At 47.0% G+C, this 19,875-nt stretch overlaps 1 protein-coding gene across 1 annotated transcript in view; it reads left to right on the forward strand.

Annotated features, from left to right (window-relative positions):
* Positions 1–19,001, forward strand: part of DNAH14 (dynein axonemal heavy chain 14) — a 305,056-nt gene extending 286,055 nt beyond the window's left edge. The window contains exons 80-84 of the mRNA XM_081823173.1: positions 11,195–11,307; positions 12,178–12,317; positions 14,609–14,772; positions 18,249–18,395; positions 18,786–19,001. Coding sequence (XP_081679299.1) covers positions 11,195–11,307; positions 12,178–12,317; positions 14,609–14,772; positions 18,249–18,395; positions 18,786–19,001 — 780 coding nt within the window. The remainder of the gene's footprint in view (positions 1–11,194; positions 11,308–12,177; positions 12,318–14,608; positions 14,773–18,248; positions 18,396–18,785) is intronic.
* The last annotated feature ends 874 nt before the right edge of the window (positions 19,002–19,875 follow it).

Raw genomic sequence — 19,875 nt, forward strand, 5'->3', positions numbered from 1 at the left:
TGATCCCAGGACCCTGGGATCATGACCTGAGCCGAAGGCAGACACTTAACCGACTGAGCTACCCAGGCGTCCCTCTCCTTCTATTTTCAATGACAGCCTAGCTGGATATAGTATTCTTGGCTGCATATTTTTCTCATTTAGTGCTCTGAATATATCCTGCCAGTCCTTTCTGGCCTGCCAGGTCTCTGTGGATAGGTCTGTTGCCAATTTAATGTTTCTACCATTGTAGGTTACATATCTCTTCTCCCGAGCTGCTTTCAGGATTTTCTCTTTGTCTCTGAGACCCGTAAGTTTTACTATTACCTATTTTTATTGACTTTGAGGGGGGGGTTCTCTGTGCCTCCTGGATTTTGATGCCTGTTTCCTTCCCCAAATTTGGGAAGTTTTCTGGTATAATTTGCTCCAATATACCTTCTGCCCCTCTCTCTCTTTCTTCTTCTGGGATCCCAATTATCCTAATATTGTTTTGTCTTATGGTATCGCTTATCTCTCGAATTCTGCCCTCGGGATCCAGTAGCTGTTTATCTCTCTTTTTCTCAGCTTCTTGATTTTCCATCATTTGGTCTTCTATATCACTAATTCTCTCTTCTGCCTCATTTATCCTAGCAGTTAGAGCCTCCATTTTTTATTGCACCTCATTAATAGCCTTTTTGATGTCGACTTGGTTAGATTTTAGTTCTTTTATTTCTCCAGAAAGGGTTTCTCTAATAACTTCCGTGCATTTTTCAAGCCCAGCTAGTATCTTTAAAATCATCATTCAGAATTCTAGTTCCAACATCATACTAATGTCCGTATTGATTAGGTCCCTGGCAGTCGGTACTGCCTCTTGTTCTTTTTTTTGAGGTGATTCTTTCCAGCTTGTCATTTTGTCCAGAGGAGAATAGATGAATGAGAGAACAAAATGCTAACAGAAAATATACACTAAACAAATCAGAAAAGACCTGCAACTGGGGGTAAAGAAAGGGAAAGAAAGAAAAAAGAAAATGATAAAAAAAAAACAGAATATGATCAAATATGATCAGGCTGGCATAGATCAGTGCCACACACTAGATTTTGGGCGTATTTTGATCTGTTAGAAGAAAGTGCCTACCAAAATTTTACAGAAAGAAAAACATATATGTACAAAAATAAGGATTAATACAATGAAGAGATGAAATATGACTGTAAAGATGAAAATTATAAAAGGTTTTATAAAAGAAATTGATAAGATAAGAAGTTGGTTGAAAAAAGAAAGAAGAGGATTTAAAAAGGGGGGGAGAATGTGATCAGGCAGGAGACTAGAACAAAGCCATACACTAGAGATTTAGGGTATATTTTGATCTGTTAGAAGAAACTGTATCTTAAAATTTTAGAGCAACTTATATATATATACCAAAAATAAGGGTAACTAGTATGAAGGGATAGAATATGACTCTAAAAATGAAAAATAAAAAATATTTATTAAAAAAGGGATTGATAAGATGTGGTTGAAAAAGGGAAAAAGAAAAATTCAAAAAAAAAAAAAACAGTTAAAAAAAATTAACTTTGAAAGACTAAAGAATCATGGGGAAAAAAAGCCATGAATTCTCTGTGCTGTATTTCCCTAGTGCTGGAGTTCTGTCGTTCTCCTTGATCGGTAAACTTGGTCTTGGCTGGCTGTTCTTGCTGATCTTCTGGGGGAGGGGCCTGTTGCCATGGTTTCCAAATGTCTTTGCCGGAGGCGGAATTGCCCCGCCCTTGCCGGTCCAGACTAAGTAATCTGCTCGGGTTTGTTCCCAGGAGCTTTTGTTCCCTGCAAGCTTTCCGCACAGCTTTGGAGGATGAGAGTGAAAATGGTGGCCTCCCAATCTCTGCCCCAGAGGAGCTGCAGACTCTGGACCCCGCTCCTCAGTGAGCCCCCAGAGAAAAGCAGTCCATCACTCCCGTCTCCCTGGTCTCCGGCCACACTCTGTGCTCACCCAGCCTGTGACCGAGCTTTTCTATCTCTGGCACCCGACTCCCGACTCGGTGTGGAGTCTCCAAGCCCAGCACATCCCTGTGGTGTGCTCCCATGCCGCTCCTCCCAGGGGAGGAAGGGGAGTCTCCCCAGATCTGCTGCTTGTTGGGTCCCTGCTGGAGGAGCAGTGGCCTGACTGTGCCGCGGATCACGGTTTATGGCAACCCCGAGCTGAGAGTCCGCGCCTCGGCTCCGTGTCTGCAGCCGGCTTCCCTGCTCCAATACCTGGGAGCTTTGCCACACTCAGGCACCCCTGGTCTTCCTGTGACCCCGAGGGTCCTGAGAACACACTGTCCCGGAAGGGTTCCACTCCCCGCTTAGCCACTGGAGCAACGTCCCTCAGTGGAGAAGACTTCTAAAAGTTCCAATTTTGTGCTCCGCAGCTCTATCACGTGCCAGAAGCGGCTGACAGAGGCCCCCTTCCTGCCGTCTATCCTCCCGAATATCACCGTGGATTCACTTCTCCACACGTCCTACCTTCCAGAAAGTGGTCACTTTTCTGTTCGGAGAGTTGCTGCTATTCTTTTCTTCGATCTCCTGTTGAGTTTGTAGGTGTTCAAAATGGTTTGATCCCTATCCAGCTGAATTTCTGGGACCAGACGAAATCCAGGTCTCCTACTCCTCCACCATCTTGCTCCACCTCGCATTTTGTTACTCATTTTATGATTGTTTTTGTAGTTCTTCTCTGTTCGTTGGTTTTCTTCAGTGATATACTTGGATTTCTCTATTTTTTGCGTATCTATTACCAGTCGTTTGTGGAGTTTGCTCTTTTTTTTTAAATAGAGTGAGGGGGAGGGGCAAAGGGAGAGGGAGAGAATTTCAAGCAGGCTCCATACCCAGCAAAGAGCCCAACATGGGGCTTGATCTCACCACCCTGAGATCATGACCTGAGCTGAAATCAAGAGTGAGACGCTTCACTGACTGAGCCACCCAGGTTCCTCTCTATTACCAGTTTTTGATTTGTGGTTACCATTGAGTTTGTATATAACATCTTATGTGTATAGGAGTCTATATTAAGTTGATGGTCACTTAAATTTGAGCCCATTCTAAAAGCACTAAATTTTTACTCCTCCCCATGACTTAGGTATATGGCATCATACTTTACATCCTTTTATTTTGTGAGTCCCTTGAGAGATACTTACACGTATACTTATTTTTACTGCTTTTGTGTTTTCCTGCTTTTGTGTTCCCACTCAGAGTCCCCTTTGTCACTTCTTGTAGGGCTGGTTTAGTGGCCATGAATTCCTTTAATTTTTGTTTGGGAAACCTTTTCTCTCTCCTGTTCTGAATGATAGCCTTGCTGGAGAGAGTATTCTTGGCTGCAGATGTTTACTTTTAGCACTTTGCGGGCCAGATGGGAGCAGCAGGATATAATCAAAGTTTCTGCTGAAAAATCCACTGATAGACTTAAGGGGTTTCCTTTGTTTGCAACTGTTTTCTTTCCTCTTGCTGCTTTTAAAATTCTCTCTGGATCACTGCTTTTATTTACTTTGTGTCTTGGGGCAGACATCCTTGGGTTGGTTTTGTTGGGTGTTCTCCGTGCCTCCTGGATCTGGATTTCTGTTTTCCTTCCCCAGATTCAGGAAGTTTTCAGTTATCATTTCTCTGAGTATTATTTCTTCAAATAAATAGACTCCTATACACACACATTTCCCCTTTTCTCTCTCTTCTCCTCCTGGGATCCCAATCATGCAACTATTATTATTCTTGACAGTGTTGCTGAGTTCCCTGGGTCTCTTCCCACCGCCCCTCCCCAACCCCTCACTCTTTCTCACCTATTTCAGTTTGATTGCTTTCCATGTCTCTGTCCTCCAGAAGGCTGATCCGTGCTTCTGCTTCCTCTAGTCTATTTATTCCATCTAGTGTATTTTAATTTCAGTTATTGAGTTCTTCATCTGATTGGTTCTTTTCTGTTTTCTATCTTTGTGGAAGGTCTCACAGAGGTCTCCACCCTTTTCTCAAGCTAGTATCTGTATGACCATTACTTTATATCTCTACCAGGCATTACTTTGTATCTCTATCAGTTACTTATCTCCATTTCACTTTGATTTCTTGCTCTGATTTTGTCCTGTTCTTTGATTTGGGACATATTCCTCTGTCTCCTCATTCTGTCTCTTGTGTGGTCTGTTTCTCTGTGTTAGGAAAGTCAGCTCCATCTCCTGCACTTGAAAGTAGTGGCTTTATGAAGAAGAGGTCCTGCAGTGCAATGTCTGTTCCCCAGAACCTGGTGCTCCAGGGGGTGTCTCCTATGTGTGTTGCCCCAGGGGTGTCCTCCCGTTGTGGCTGGGATGTGTTTGCCTTCAGTCCTGTTGTCTGCGATGTCTCCCTGCCTGTTGTGGGCAGAGTCTGGTGCCCGTGGTGTTAGTGGGCTGCTCCAGAGCTGCCTTGGGCTGGAGTTGAGTCAGACCAGGCGTTTGCCGGAGATGCAGTAGCACCAAACTGCAGACCCTGTCCCTGTGTCGTCCCCGGAGAAGCTTCTGTTCGTGGGTGGGGCCTGCAGTCAGACCAGCTGCCTGCCCTCAGCCCACTGCTGGGGTCACAGTCAGACAGGTGTGTGCTTATCTTCCCCTCTCCCTGGGACAGGACTCACTTTGGAGTGGTGCTGAACCTTGTCTGGGCCATGCACACACTGCCAGGCTTGTGGCACTGCTTTGACAGGCTCCGCCAAGGGCATGTTGAAACTGGCAGGTCTGCAGAAGAGTGGGGGGTGCGGGGTACATAGTCTTAGCAGTGTCTACAAGGTCTGCCGTGGAGGGGACCTGAGGTGGAGGACTGGCGGGAAGGGGCATGTGTGAAGAGGAGTGTGGGGGGGCAGAGCGCACTGTTAGCATCCTCGGTGGGGAGCGATCCAGCTGTGCTGTTCCCACAGGTGTCTGTGGGCTGGGGGAGGGAAATGGTGTCTGCCAGCTCCTTTGTCCCTGGATGGGTCTCCTGAGGATCTCTGTCCCTCCAGCACAGGCTCTGTGATGAATAAACAAATCTCCCTCCCACAGGCCCCAGGTGTTCTTCAAACCGTTGCTCCTGCACTCTGTCTCCACAGGCTATGTGTTCTCTCTCTTTAAGGGCAGGGACTCGGTTTCCTCTCACCCTCCCTGCTCTCCCAGAGCCAAACTTGCTGATTTTTTTTAAAGTTCCAGGTGTTAAGCCCCACTGATTGTGAGAACTCACAAAGTTTGGCCCTTCTGGTTTTCAGAGCCAAATGTTTTGGGGATTTGTTTTATCTGTGTGGGTCTCCCACGCCTGGGGTGCCTGGGGTGGGGTCTGCTCCTCTTCCCTCCCTCCCACGGATGGTCCGCACATCCTCACGAACCCTTGCCAAGTCAATCCTTTTTATTCATGAATTACATCTTTGCAAATTTGCCTGCCTGTTAAAAATTATTTAAAGATTTCATTTTAGAGAGCACAAGTCAGGGGGAGGGGCGGGCGGGGGAATCTCAAGCAGACTCTTCACTGAGCACGGAGCCTGTCATGGGGCTCAATCAACAACCCATGAGATCATGACCTGAGCCGAAATTACAAGTTGGACGCTCAACCAACTAAGCCACCCAGGTGCCCCTAAGAATTATTTCTAACTCCAAAATTGTACTCCTGGTGCTTTGATAGTCATTTACACACATGTACAGTGGGAAAAATGGCACTCCCCCTACATGCACATTCCCAGCTGAGATCAAAAAGGCGATCTTCTCTTTCTTGTTTTTTCTTTTCACAATCTGTTTAGTGCTGCATTTTTCACATCTTTGTGCTTTGTATTGGTGATTTTACTACTTTGAATGGCTCCCAAGCATAGTGCTGAAATGCTGTGTAGTGTTCCCACACAGAAGGCTGTACTGTGCTTTATGGAGGAAATACATGTGTTAGAGAGCTTTGTTCACCCATGAATTATACTGCTATTGGCCATGAGTTCAGTATTCATGAAATCAATACTATGTAGAGGTCTTTAAACACAAAACACACATAAAACAAGATGATTTACTGACTGGGTGACAAAGGTGATCGATCAGGAGCAATATTTCAGTGTTCACTAATGTAGTGTTCATGAAAATTTACTGCAAATAAGGCGAATCAACTATATATGTGTGTATATATGGAGATAACTGGAAGAAAATATACAAAAATAAATTTTCTCTAGGTGATAGAAGTATGAGTGATTTCTATTTCTGCCTTATCCTCTCTATATTTTCACACTTCTACAATGAGAATATGTTGCTTTTTGCGGATAGAAAAAAACTGAATGACACTTTTAAATTAAAAATTAAAAACAAAAGATGAAATGATTACTGGGTCTTAGCTTTAAGCAGAAAACAAAGTTTTAGAAACAGAAAATTTATTAAAACAGGAATAAAATCAGCCATGAAGTTCTGGTAGCATGGAGGAGGAAGTGAACAAGGATTGTTGAAAAGGTCAGATGATGTTGAACACAAAACCATTGCTCCAGAAGGTAAATTCTCCCTTTATACTAGCCCTCCCTCAAACCCTGACTCTTGCACCAGATTAAAAACCTATATAGACACATGAAAGGATGCTTAACATCAGTTGTCATCAGGAAAATGCAAATCAAAACCCCAATGAGCTACAGTTTCATGCCCACCAGGATGAGTAGAATCAAAAAGGCAGATAATAAACATATGGAGAAATGGGAATCCTTATATACTGCTCCTGGGAATGTAAAATGGTGTGGCCACTGTGGAGAATGATCTGTAAGTTCCTCAAAAAGTTAAACAGCATTACCATTTGACCCAGCAATTCCACTCCTAGGTATATACCCAAGAGAAATTACAACATAGCCACACAAAAACTTGCCTTGAATGTTCCTAGCAGCGAGAAGATAGAAACAACTCCAACATTCCTGATGAATGGACAAACAATATGGTAGATACGTAGATCACATCAATATACACAAACACATGTATGCAGTGGAATTTTACCCATCCACAGGACAGATGTACTGACACGTGCTACAGCATAGATTAACCTTGAAAACCTGATGCCGAGTGAGGGAAGGCAGCCACAGAGGACCACATGTGGTAGGATTACATTTCCAGGAAATGTCCAGAACAGGGAAATCCAGAGACAGAAAGTAGGTTAGGGATTGCCTTGACAAAGTGGAAACCACAGTCCCGGATCAGCTCTGGAAGAAGCTGAAGTAGGAAGAGAAGAGGGATGGTCTAGACGACACCAACCCAAAGTGGGGGGGAGGAGCTGAGGAGCCAGTGAGAATAAGAGAGGAAGTTAGGATTGAAAGTGGTCACGGAAGCCAGGGCAAGAGTGAGGGCAGAGGTGACCTGCAGAGAACAGGTGCAAAGCAGGACAGGTGGGGGCGTGGGGGTGGAGTCATGAATAAGAAAAGTAGAAGGTCACTGGCGACTTCTGAAGAAGCACCAAAGGCGATAGGTTCAGAGTCGGTAAGAAGAAGGGGCAGGAACCAGTGAATTTGTCAAGAAACCAGACCATAGGGGCGCCTGGGTGGCTCAGTCGGTTAAGCGGCTGCCTTCGGCTCAGGTCGTGATCCCAGGGTCCTGGGATCGAGCCCCGCATCGGGCTCCCTGCTCTGCGGGAAGCCTGCTTCTCCCTCTCCACTCCCCCTGCTTGTGTTCCCTCTCTCACTGTCTCTCTCTCTCTCTGTCAAATAAATAAATAAAATCTTTAAAAAAAAAAAAAAGAAACCAGACCATAAAGAAAAGGGGGGGTCATGGGGCGAGGGCTGAGGGACCTTTCTATTCCCCCACAACAAGTAGGATTTTTTTTTAACTTTATTGAGGAATAACTGACAAATATAATTGTATATATTGAAAGTATACTATGTGATGATTTGATAAACATTGTAGAGTGATTGCAAAGATCAAGATAATGAACATCACAGGTAATATAGTTAACTCTGGTTTGTGTGCATGCTGGTGAGAATGCTCGTGATCTACTCGCAGCAATGTCCGAGTGCACGACACCACGTTATTGACTACACTCACCACGTTGTCCACCAGTTCCTCAACAGATTCTTCTTATAACTGAAAATCTGTGTCCCCTGACCACCATCAACCCCATTTCCCCCTCCCCGACCCCTAGCAGCCACCATCTTATTCTCTGTCTCCACAAAACTGGCTTTTCTTTTTTTAGATTCCACACATTAGTGATACCGCATTTATCTTCCTCTGTCTGGCTTATTTCACTTAGCATAAGGCCCTGCAGGTTCATCCATGTTGTTGCAAATGGCAGGATTTCCTTCCTTTTTTATGGTGAATAATATTTGATTGTGTGTATATATCACATTTTCCTTTTCCAGTCATTCATCGAAAGACACTTAGGTTGCTTCCATATCTGGGCTGTTGTGACTAAAGCTGTGACGAACATGGGACTGCAGATTTCTCTTCAAAACACTGATTTCAGTTCCTTCAGATACATAACCAGGAGTGGGATTGCTGGGTCACGTGGTAGTTCAAGTTTTAATATTTGAGGAACTACCATACTGTTTTCCATCATGACAATCATTTTAGGGGCGCCTGGGTGGCTCAGTCAGTTAAGTGTCCAACTCTTGGTTTCAGCTCAGGTCATGATCTCAGGATCGTGGGACTGAGCCCTGCGTGGGGCTCCACGATCAGCACGAACTCTGCTTGAGATTCTCTCCCTCTCCCTCTTCCCCCTCCCCGCTCACACAGGTGTAATTGCTCTTTCTAAAATAAAATAAATGAGGGGCGCCTGGGTGGCTCAGTTGGTTAAGCGACTGCCTTCGGTTCAGGTCATGGTCCTGGAGTCCCGGGATCGAGTCCCGCATCGGGCTCCCTGCTCAGCAGGGGGTCTGCTTCTCCCTCTGACCCTCCTCCCTCTCATGCTCTCTGTCTCTCATTCTCTCTCTCTCAAATAAAAATAAATAAATAAAAAAAATAAAAATAAAAAATAAAATAAAATAAAATAAATGAACCATTTTGAATTCCCAGCAACAATGTGTAAGGGTTTCCTTTTTCCACATTGTCACCAATACTTGTCATCACCTGTCTTTTTGATGACAACCATCCTACCAGGTTTGGGGTGATATCTCCTGGGGGTTTGGTTTGCATTTCCCTGATAACTGGTCATGTGGAGCACCTTTTCATGTACCTGTTGGCCATTTGTGTATCTTCCTTGGGAAAATGTCTCTGCAGGCCATTCACCCATTTTTTACTTGGATTGTTGTTTTTTCACTGTTGAGTTGGATGAGTGCTTTATATGTTTTGGATTTAACCCCTTGTCAGGCTTGTGAATATTTTCTCCCGTTCTGTAAGTTGCTTTTCCAATTTATTGGTTGTTTCCTTTGCTGTGCAGAAGGAATATAGCCCCACTTGTTTATTTAGCTTTTGTTGACCGTTGCTCTGGTGTCTTACCCAAGAAATCATTGCCAAGACCAATGTCAAGGATCTTTTCTCCATATGTTTTCTTCTAGAAGTTTTATGGTTTCAGATTTCACATTTAAGTCTTTGATCCATTTCTACTTTTATGAGAGGTGTAAGATAGGGATCCTATGCCATTGTTTTGCATGTAGATATCCTGTTTTCCCAGCTTCGTTTGTTGAAGAGACTCTCCTTACCCCAGTTTGTATTCTTAGCACCGTTGTCAAAAATTAGTTGACCATACATGACTGGGTTTATGTCTGGGCTCTCTATTCTGTTCCACTGGTCTATGTGCCTATATTTATGCCAGTACCATATTGTTCTTATTACTACAATTTTGTAATAGAGCTTAAAATCAAGAAGTGTGATGCCTCCAGCTTGGATCTTCTTTTTTAGAGTTGCTTTGGCCATGCGGGGTCTTTTGTAGTTCCATACAAATTTTGGGAAACTTTTTCTATTTCTGTGAAAAATGCCATGGGAATTTTTATCGGGATTGTATTGAATCTGTAGATACTTGGGGTAGCATAGACATTTTCACAATATTCTTCCAATCCAAGAAGACAGGAAATCTTCCCATTTATTTGTGTCTTCCTCAAGGTCTTTCATCAGTTTTTAGTGTATAGATCTTTTATCTCCTTGTTCAAATTTAGTCCTAAGTATTTTGTTATTTTTGATGCTATTGTTGATAGGATTGCTTTCTTAATTTCTCTTTCAGATAGTTTGTTGTCAGTGTGTAGGAACACGACTAATTTCTCTATGTTGATTTTATATCCTCCAACTTTACTGAATTAATTTATTCTAACAGTTTTTTCGAATCTTTAGGGTTTTCTATATATAAGATGATGTCCTCTGCAGAGACAATTTTACTTCTTCCTTCTGAATTTGTATGCTTTTTATTTCTTTTTCTTGCCTAATTGCTACGGCTAGGACATTCTATACTATGTTGAATAGAAATGGTGAGAGTGGACATCCTTGTCTCATTCTTGATCCTAGAGGAAAGGCTTTTAACCTTTCACTATTCAATATGATGTTAGCTATGGGCTTGTCATATGTGGCCTTTATTATGCTGAGGAACATTTCTTCTATACCTAATTTAAGTGTTTTTATCATGAAAGGATGTCGAATTCTGTCAAATGCTTTTCCTACATCTATTGAAATATGATTTTTATTCTTCATTCAGTTTATGTGGTACATTACATTTATTGATTTGCCTATATCGAACCATCCTTGCATCCCAGGGTGAATCCCACTTGATCATGGTTTATAATCCTTTTAATGTGTTCCTGAATTGCTAGTATTTTGTTGAGAATCAAACAAGTAGGATTGAGTGTCGGGTGGCTGTGTATTTAGGATAGAATCACACGTTAATAAACAGGGTGGAGAATGGAAAGCTGAAGCTACAGAAGAGAGGAAATACTCCAGAAAGGCTTTGCAGAGCATGGGCAGGTCAGGTCGACTCAGAACTGGAAGGAGCACAGCAATTCAACAGTAGGCAGTGGATGGGTTTATAGGATTTGGTATAGGGAAAGGCCAGGGTGTTGAAATTGCTCACATCTAATGGCAAGTAAAGTTAAGCTGCCCAGAGAAGGGGAAAGGAGAAGATCAAAGGACTTGAGGAGAGTGATGAAAGCCTTCAGCCAGGATGGAAACAGCAGGTGTTCTGTCCAAGGCACAGTTAAGATAATGCTGTTCTCCCTGGGTATTCCTATTTCTCATGTGCTCTCGGCTGGAAAATGGCCTCCTCCTGCCAAGTTATTTCTCCCTGGAAATTGCGTACATTACCAAAGTTGGCAGATACATTTCCGATAACCCCAAAGATAAGTGCTTAAAAAATGATGTGCCTGTCTCTAAATCCCAACAGAAACATGCCTACAAGTCCTGTAAGCCCCTGAGTTCCTGGGTTAATGATCTCATCCAGCGAGTGAATTTCTTCAATACTTGGGCCAAAATGGCTTACACTGCAATACATCATCGGTATGGACAGAAGCCACTTTGTGTCTCTTCCTTATTTGGGCTTAGAGCTTAATGGTTTACCATGTAATTTCATATGCTTGGTCTTTGCGGTTCTCAGAGCAGCATGTGAATTTAGCAAAGGGGACTGCTGTCTTTAGTTTAGGATGAAGGCCTGGAGACACATGGGGTGCTGAGGGTCCTATCTGCAGTCCGTCCACTCTAAGGGATGGACAGGCCCGGACCTGGTACCTGACTCCTTCTGTTACTCTACACTGTGTCCTGGGAAACTAGCAGGGGGAAACGCAAAAGGAAAGGAGAATCTGTTATGTGTCATTTTTAAATGTGTTTAATACGTAAATCAAAATCAGTCGAACACGAGAGCAGCCAACACTCCAGGAGTGCCTCTCCCACGTCCTCACGTACCTGTCACAGTGGCCCTGTGACACACAGGAGGTTCTGGCCTCCATTACCCTCACTGTGGACATGAGCAAACAGAGGCACAAGACATGAAGTAGCTTGCCCAGTGCTTCGTACCCTGAAAGTGGGAGTATTGAGATTTGAACCCAGAAAATCTGGTTCCAAACTGCCTCTCGGGCCATGTAACTCTGAGTGCTGGGCCACATCCTCTTAGAGAAACAGCAACTCTGGAACAATCCACAGATTCCTCAGGGCACAGCCAGGACCCCCCTGCAGAGCAACACCCCTCATCACCCAAATCCATGGCTTCCCGGCACGTCCAAACCACAGCTGGTCCTCACTAAAGTGCAAGATTGGGTCCTGAGTGGGGAGAGCTTGAGATGAAAAGGGAAGGAGGGGCCTCAGAGGGATGGAGGCAGAACGCGTGTGATGGCGGAGCCCTTGACCTCTCGGCCCCTGGTCTGCCTCCAACAGGTATATGAGATTTGTCACAACCTGGAAGCATTCCATTCCATCACCTACCCAAACCCCCACATGCCCTGAAGATGAGCACAGTGATTTCTCTGAAGGATTTCCTGCAAAATACTGGCTCCCAGCTTTCTTCTTTCCACAAGGTGAGTGTGAGAACACAGGCGAGTCTGTGCCCAGGCCCCCCACTGCCGGCCCCCCTCCTCCTCCCCTCCAGCATGAGACCCTGCATCCCACAGGCACCCTGCACCAGGGAGGTCTCTCTCCCTCCCACCCTCTTCCTTTCCTCACCCCTACCACCGCCAGACTGCACCTGCACCTTGCCAGACCTGTAGGCCATTGATCTGTGAGTCCCGAGGCCAACACCACATCCCTCTCAGAGGCCACTACCTTTTATCAGGACTCGTGGAGGTGGGTACCTGCCTGACGGGTTGAATCTGTGCTTCAGCCATTTTCATTGATTAATAAATGGTGCTGGGTCTTGGGCGCCATGCTCAGCACAGCCAACCTCGTTCCAACAGCATGTGGTTGGGGGTGTGATGAGGTGGCAAAGGGGAAACCCTAAATTGTAAGCACTGTGAGGGCAGGCCCAGGTCTGTCCTCACACCCTGTCATATCCCTAGCACCTAATACAGCCCCCAGCACCTAAAAACCTCTTGGCAAATCTTTGAAGAATGATTAAGTGATTTTCTGTGTGAATATATATGAATAAATGAACAAAGGAATACTTCTGGAGCACAACATGGGGGGACAGATACGAAGGTCAGGGAAGGCGATTCAGGAACAGCTTACTGCCCGTGAGGCACGTCCAGGTGCGTGCAGGTGGAAGGACGATACTTGCACACTGACGCGATACTTGCACACTGAGCCAGGGGCTGTTCTGAGGACATTGTGGACACAAGCTCATCAGGTCTCATGATCATCTTACGGGGTCCTTCATATCATCCCTGTTCTCAGAGAGGAAAGCTGTGGCGCAAAGTTAGGTGGTTTTCCCAAAGTCACACAGCCAGACACACCTGTGGCGAGTTAGGAACGTGGTGGGTCTGACTTGGAAATCCACGTGTGTCCTCGTGGCGCTGAACTGGGAACTGAGTGTTGGAGCCGAAGGGCCAGATACGAGAGGGGAAGAGCACACTAGGGAGGTGGAAGGTTCCCACGGCCGAGCGCAAGCCCCACAGCGGGCAAACAGTGTTGGGTGAAGCTGGAAAGGTGGACGTGGGCCAGCTCTGGGGCGCATAGGGCCCACTGGGGAGTCTGCCCCCTCCTGCGGCCCAGGGGCCACGGCCACATTTCAGGCCAGGGAGCAGCATGGGTGGAGTCTGGGTCCCAGGCAGTTTGGAGTCTGCTTTATTCTCCAGGCAGGAATTGGTGGTGGCCCGGAGGGGACCTGGACAACAGTCCTACATGGACCCCAAGGGAGCAGAGGGTTTGGAATGGCTCGGACAGCTGGGTGGACACTGACGTCCTTTACTGAAATCCAGATGCAGGGGGAGGAGCGAAGTGACGAGCAGTGAGGGGACAGCCACCTGGCCAGTCGGAGACATTCGGAGAAGACAACACAATGGCCAGTGGGTGGTTGGCCATTCGGGGCTGGAACTCATCCACAGACGGCGGGGCAGCATCGCGGGATGCTCGGGCCACCGCGGGACAGCTGCTGCCAAAAGCAGTCCCCTCTCCCGGAGCCTGCAGAGCCCTGAGAGGCCACGGAGGAGGACAGGAGCCCTTCAGGCTGGCCAGCACAGGCGGCCTCAGAAAGTTACAGGGAACTTGGAGAAAGGCTGTCCCAGGCAGGTGGCAGGTGCATGGACACCACGTGAGGTGCCCACAGCAGCGAGTAGAGGGCGCGGGCTGCATGGCAGGGGCTCGACTGCCCAGAGGAGGCACTAAAATTCCCTCTGTGAGTGCTGGTGTGGTGGATTCTGGGCAGGGGCGTGAAGTTCCGGGCAACGTATGCAGGATGGATTAAACCAGGAGGTGAGGAGCTATGTTAGGAGTGTTGGTATTCAGACACAGAATGCAATCCAAACCTGAGCAAAACAGAGTAAGTTCTAGGCTCAGACGAGTGGAAAGGAAGTCAAGGGGTTGGGCTTCAGGAGCGGTGGTTCCAGGTGACCTGTGTTACTCTCAGCCTGCCTCCCCCTATCCTAGCTCTGTTCCCACTGTGTCTGGGTCTCCTTTTCCCACTGCACACAGCATTTCTTGTGCAACCAAGGGGACAAACAGCCACCACAGCTTAGCAACTCCAGAGGACACATGCCTTCCTTTGCCCAGTGCCTGGAAGCCATTTCTTGAGAAAGACTCTGACACCCTCGGGTCTTATACTGTCCCTGGGACCCAGCTTTGTTGCTCCCCCAACCCCCAGGAACCCTTGGGAAGGGCACGGCCCCTGATCCCCCAGACCCCCAGGGAACTGGTTGGTGTGTGTTTGTCTCCAAAGCCTTTCTTACTGCTGTGCTTCAAGACTACGGAAGGTCCCAAGGAATCTCCACAGACACCCTCACTTTTACCCACCACGTGACCTCGGACACCAGTGACATCAGAGACGACGAGTTCTCCATAATCATCCAAAAGAAACTCAACATCGCCAGGAGGGCCTTTAAGGTACTGGCACGCTTAAAACAGAGTGAATGTCCGTTTGTCCAACCAGCCACTCCCTCCTCAGCCTGTCCACAGCCTTCCCCTGGGCCAGGTGCTGTGTGAGTCCTAAAGGTATGCGCAAATCCTCATTTTCTCCCTTTTTTTCCTTAAGCGAATTATTACTTTTTCACACTTGTGAAATGTAAAATATACATAATGTAAAACTTCTTAACCAGTTCTAAGTGTACAGTTCTGTGGCATTATGCACACTCAGGGTCCGTCTCCAGAACTTTCCTCCATGTAGATATGTGGAGAAAGCGAGCTGTCTGCTCTCTTTTCTCGAGGCGCTAATCCTACTGGATCTGGACCCCACCGTGCAACTTCACGTAACCCTAATTACCTCCTTAGAGGCCGCCTCTCTAAATTCAGCCGCGCTGGGTGATGGGGCTTCAACGCCGGGATCGGGGGGACGGGATGATCAGTCCACAGCTGCACACCTCCCCTGCCAGTGGTCACCTGGGTTGCTCTCATCCCATCTATCGTGAATAGTTTCTGTGAACTTGGCTGTGCAAGTATTTGAGTCCCTGCTTTCAATTAATTTGGGTGCGTGTCTAGGAGTGGGATTGATCATTTGGCAGTTCTGTTCACCTTTTTTGAGGAGCCTCCATACTGTTCTCCAGAGTGGCTGCACCAGTCTGCATTCCCACCAACCGTGCCCAGGGGTTCCCCCACATCCTCGCCCACACGTCATTTTCTGTGTTGTGATAGTAGCCATCCCAGTGGATGTGAGGTGGGGGTCTCACTGCAGTTTTGATGTGCGTTTCCGCAGTGATGAGTGATGCTGAGCACCCTTCGTGTGCTCGTTGGCCGTCTGTGCATCCTCTTTGGAGGATATCTATTCAAGTCCTTTGCCCGTTTTTTCACCAGGATATTTTGTTGTTGAGTTGTAGGAGTTCCTTATGTAGTCTGGTATTAATTTCTCATTGGATGTGTGGCTTGCAAGGATTTTCCTCGGTCCTGTGGGTTACCTCTCCACTCCAGGACAGCGTCCTTCGATGCACAGAAGTTGTTCATTGTGATGTAGCACAAGGTTGTCACAGCTCAGAAATTACCAACAAGCCCCAAGTCACAAAGCTGTCTGCCACGTTTCTTCTAAGAGTTTTAATAGTTTTAGCTCTTAAGTTTAGGTCTTTTGAGTTCATGGTCTGTGCGGTGTGCTGATGTCCAGTTTTCCCAGTGCCATTTGTTGAAGGGACCTGTCCTTTCCCCATTGAATATCTTAGCACCTTTATTGCAAATCATTCGAACCTGTTTATTTCTGGGTTCTCTGTTCTGTCCCATTGCTCTATACGTCCATCTTTTTGCCAATAGCGCACCGTTTGGATTACCATCACTTTATTATAAACTTCAGGAAGAGTAAGACCTCCAACTTTTTTCTTCAAGATTATTTTTACTCAGTTGTCCTTGAGATTCCTTATGAATTTTAGGATGGATTTCTCTGTGGCTGCAAAAAATGTTATTGGGATTTTGATAGGGATAGCATTGACTCGGTAATGACACAAATGTTTCAAATCCATGACCTCATCGTCCCTTTTGAAAACAGTCTTGTGTGTGCTTTCTCTTCGAGATGAATTTGACACTAGGCCTATTACGTTTCATTTTTTAACTTGGGATTTTGATCAGCTTGCTGTACATTTATGTATAAATTCGGGGGAGAATTGCTATCTGTTTGAGTCTTTCCATATAGGAACATGGTTTGTTTTTCCATTTATTCAGGTTTTGTTTTCTTCACACTGGTCTTAAAAATGTATGGTTACACTGTTTTCCTAAGTGTTTATAATTGTTGCTATTGTGAACAGGATTTTTAATGCCCTACATCTTACTCTCTGTTGTTTGCTCTCTCACCTGCGGTTATTCAAACTTGAGGTAAGGACACCAACTGCAAGTTTGGGGTTTCCTTAAAGCCACCCTCAGGTTTAATCATTTGCTAGAAAGACTGGTAGGACTCCAGGAAAGCGCTACACTTACAATTACAGTTTTATTATCGCAAAAGGATTCAAATCAAAACTAGCCAAAGAGAGACATAGGGCAGAATCTAGGACTGGGAGGGTCCCAGACACAAAGCTTCCATGCCCTCAGGGATGTGTTACCTCCTAGTGTCGATGTAGAATGACAGGATAGAGTGCTCACCTGAGCTTCGGTGTTCAGAGTTTCTGACTGGGGTTTCACTACATAGCCATATTTAAGTGAATCACTGCCCCACATGGCTTCTCCCATCCCTGGAAGTCGGCCTGATGTCACCTGGCTCAATGTCCCAACCCCTAATCTTATGTTCGCTCTTTCTGCATGGCCAGCCCCCATCCTGAGCCATCTCATTAGCATAAACTCTCTGGGGACCAAGCCTGCAGGGGGTGGTCCCAGGAATAAAATCCTGGGATCCAGAGATCACCTCCCAGGAACCAGAGAGAAGGCAAACCAAAAAAAGTTTTTTTAAGATTGTATTTATTTGAGAAAGAGAGACAGCAGGGAGAGTGGCAGAGGGGGAGGGACAAGCAGGCTCCCCGCGGAGCAGGGAGCCCAATGCGGGGCTCAATCCCAGGATCCCAGGATCACAACCTGAACCGAAGGCAGATGCTTAACTGACTGAGCCACCCAGGTGTCCCCCAAATTCTTTATTATACATCCTTCTACTCATTTCTATTTTTTTCCTAATTTAAACTGGTCAAGTTTGTCTATTTATCAAATACACCAAATTTTGCCTTTATTAACTCTAGTGGTGTTTTCTGTTTACCTTTTTAGTTCCTTCTGCTTTCTGGGAGTTTATTTTATTGCCCTTTTACTACCTTGTGTTTATTTTCACCGAGGCACAACCTATAAAGAACACAGGTATTCCACTCAGCCCCCCATCAGGCCATAAACGAGTGCAGCCAGCACCCCTCCAGGGGGACGTCCCCTCCCAGGTGGTCCCTGTTCTGGCCTTTCTCAGCCTCCGCTGCGTCTCCTAGTTCCGACTCCCCGTGAGCAGGACCATGCAGTCTGGACCCTCCCACGCCTGGCTGTTCGTGCTCCACGGCTAGTGTGCGAGATCCATGGCTCTGCAGGGTCCCGTTGTGTCCGTGTACGACTGAGCTCCCCCTGCGGGCCTGGAGGGCTGTCGTCTGGGCAGGACTGTTATGATCAGAGCTGCTTTAGCATTATACTGATGGACATAAATCCTCTTTTGGCTTGGATTTATACCTGAGAACTCAACTGAGGGCCATGGCTAGCCGTACGGTTGTTCACGGGGGCCGCTGCGACGCACAAAAGCACGGGGAACGTGCAGGACTGAGATGAACAGCAGCAGCCCTCACGGACCAGGAAGACTGAAAACCTGGGCAGACACCCCGGGCTGGGCTGGGCAGGAAGTGCTCCGTCCCCTCCCAGACCCTGCGGCAGACAGCTGCTGGGAAAGGCAGTGTTGTGCTCGGGGACCCACTGACGCCACCTCTCTTTGATCTTAGGGCACAGACAGCACACACATGGGAGTTCACATTTTTGGTTTATTCATCGAGGGGGCAAGGTGGAATCATGAACAAAAAGTTCTAGAAGACTTGCCGCCTCGTGAGCTGTGCTGTGATTTTCCGGAAATCTACTTCTTGCCAACAAAGGTAACCCCGTGTCTACCACCAAGTCAAGCCCCCAGGGTTTCCCTCGGGGACAGCAGGCTGTCCCTCCAATCCCTACTCCCTGTGGCTTCCCTGAGACGTCTGATGATATATTTCAGATGACAAACAACATTTAAAATAGCCCAACATACTGTTACCATCTGAAATAAATGCTATGCCAACATCCAATGTTGCTTTTCAAGACTACGTTCTGGGCAGTCCTGACGGGTCAGCCGGAAAGTTCTAGTCTCTGGCATAACCTGCATGCGCAGCCACAGAACCACTAACTGGAAATGCGTGCAATTTACAACCGTCCCCCAAATCTAGCACATGAAAGATGGGAGCTCCTGGTTTGCAACGTGACCATTGGAATTTTTTCTTTTTCTTTTTAAGATTTCTACTGAAAGAGCAAATGCTTCTGAGCAGACAGATTCCGAGCTCTACACGTTCGAATGCCCCATCTATCAGACACCTGAGCGGTCAAGAATTTTGACAACCACTGGCTTACCCTCGAACTTTCTAACCTCTGTGTATTTATCCACGAAGACACCTCCTAGTCACTGGATCACAATGCAGGTCGCGCTGCTGTGTGAGAAGAATGAGAAATAAATGTACGTACCAAACCATTTCATGCTTGACTCCAGCCACACTGATGTGTTTCGAGACCATCGCTTGTAGCCAGCACCCTTCACGGAGACATCCGTGTTCAGCCAGACCAGACAGGTGCAGCCTGTCGCGCACCGCCCCCCCCAGCCCCCAGCCCCTGCAGGGGGACCCGCTGGCTGCTCTCTGTCCTCAGCACCCAGGCCCCAGGTGCACACCTCCAGGTGAGCACCCAGGCCCCAAGCGAGCAGGCCTCCCTTTCCGAGCATGGAAACCTCCGTGCCCAGCAAATAGCAGTACTGATTTCTGCAGTTACCGACAATACAACATGCACAAGGGCTAGTTCTTAGGAATTCGTTCCAAATGTGTGGAGCCCAGAACAGGACCTCCTGGCCGGACTGCGGGCTTCTGGGACAGGTGGATCTTCTTCTCTTAAAGAAGGGGTCCTGGGACGTCACCAGCACTCATCCCACTGGAACCCCAAATCCCGAGCGGGTGGCAGGTTGGGTCACTATCAACATGCGCTTCTGCCGGCAGGATCTTTGTTACCGAGCACGGTGTGGCGCGCACGTCAGAACCGTGATCCACAGGCCACCACGTCCCATGGGGTATCGGCAGCGGCATGACGAGTCTCGCCCGGGCTCACTCTGCCTGGAGTGTGACCCAAAGCCACATCCGTGGCCGCGTTCTGTCGACAGCAGGTGTGCAGGCAGAAAGCCCCCAGCGCGTGCACAGATGACCAACAACTGGCTGTCCCTGTGGCGGGCAGGCAGCGCGGGGCCCACACCCACACCCAGATCCGTGAGAGCCACAAACTAAATGGTAACATCTTACTTTGGTGTCGTCTACACACTTGTCTGAAGGTAACCATCCCAAAACC

Source organism: Leptonychotes weddellii, chromosome 6, assembly GCF_054177405.1.
Source record: "Leptonychotes weddellii isolate Sample4059 chromosome 6, ASM5417740v2, whole genome shotgun sequence".
Taxonomy (NCBI): Eukaryota; Metazoa; Chordata; class Mammalia; order Carnivora; family Phocidae; genus Leptonychotes; species Leptonychotes weddellii.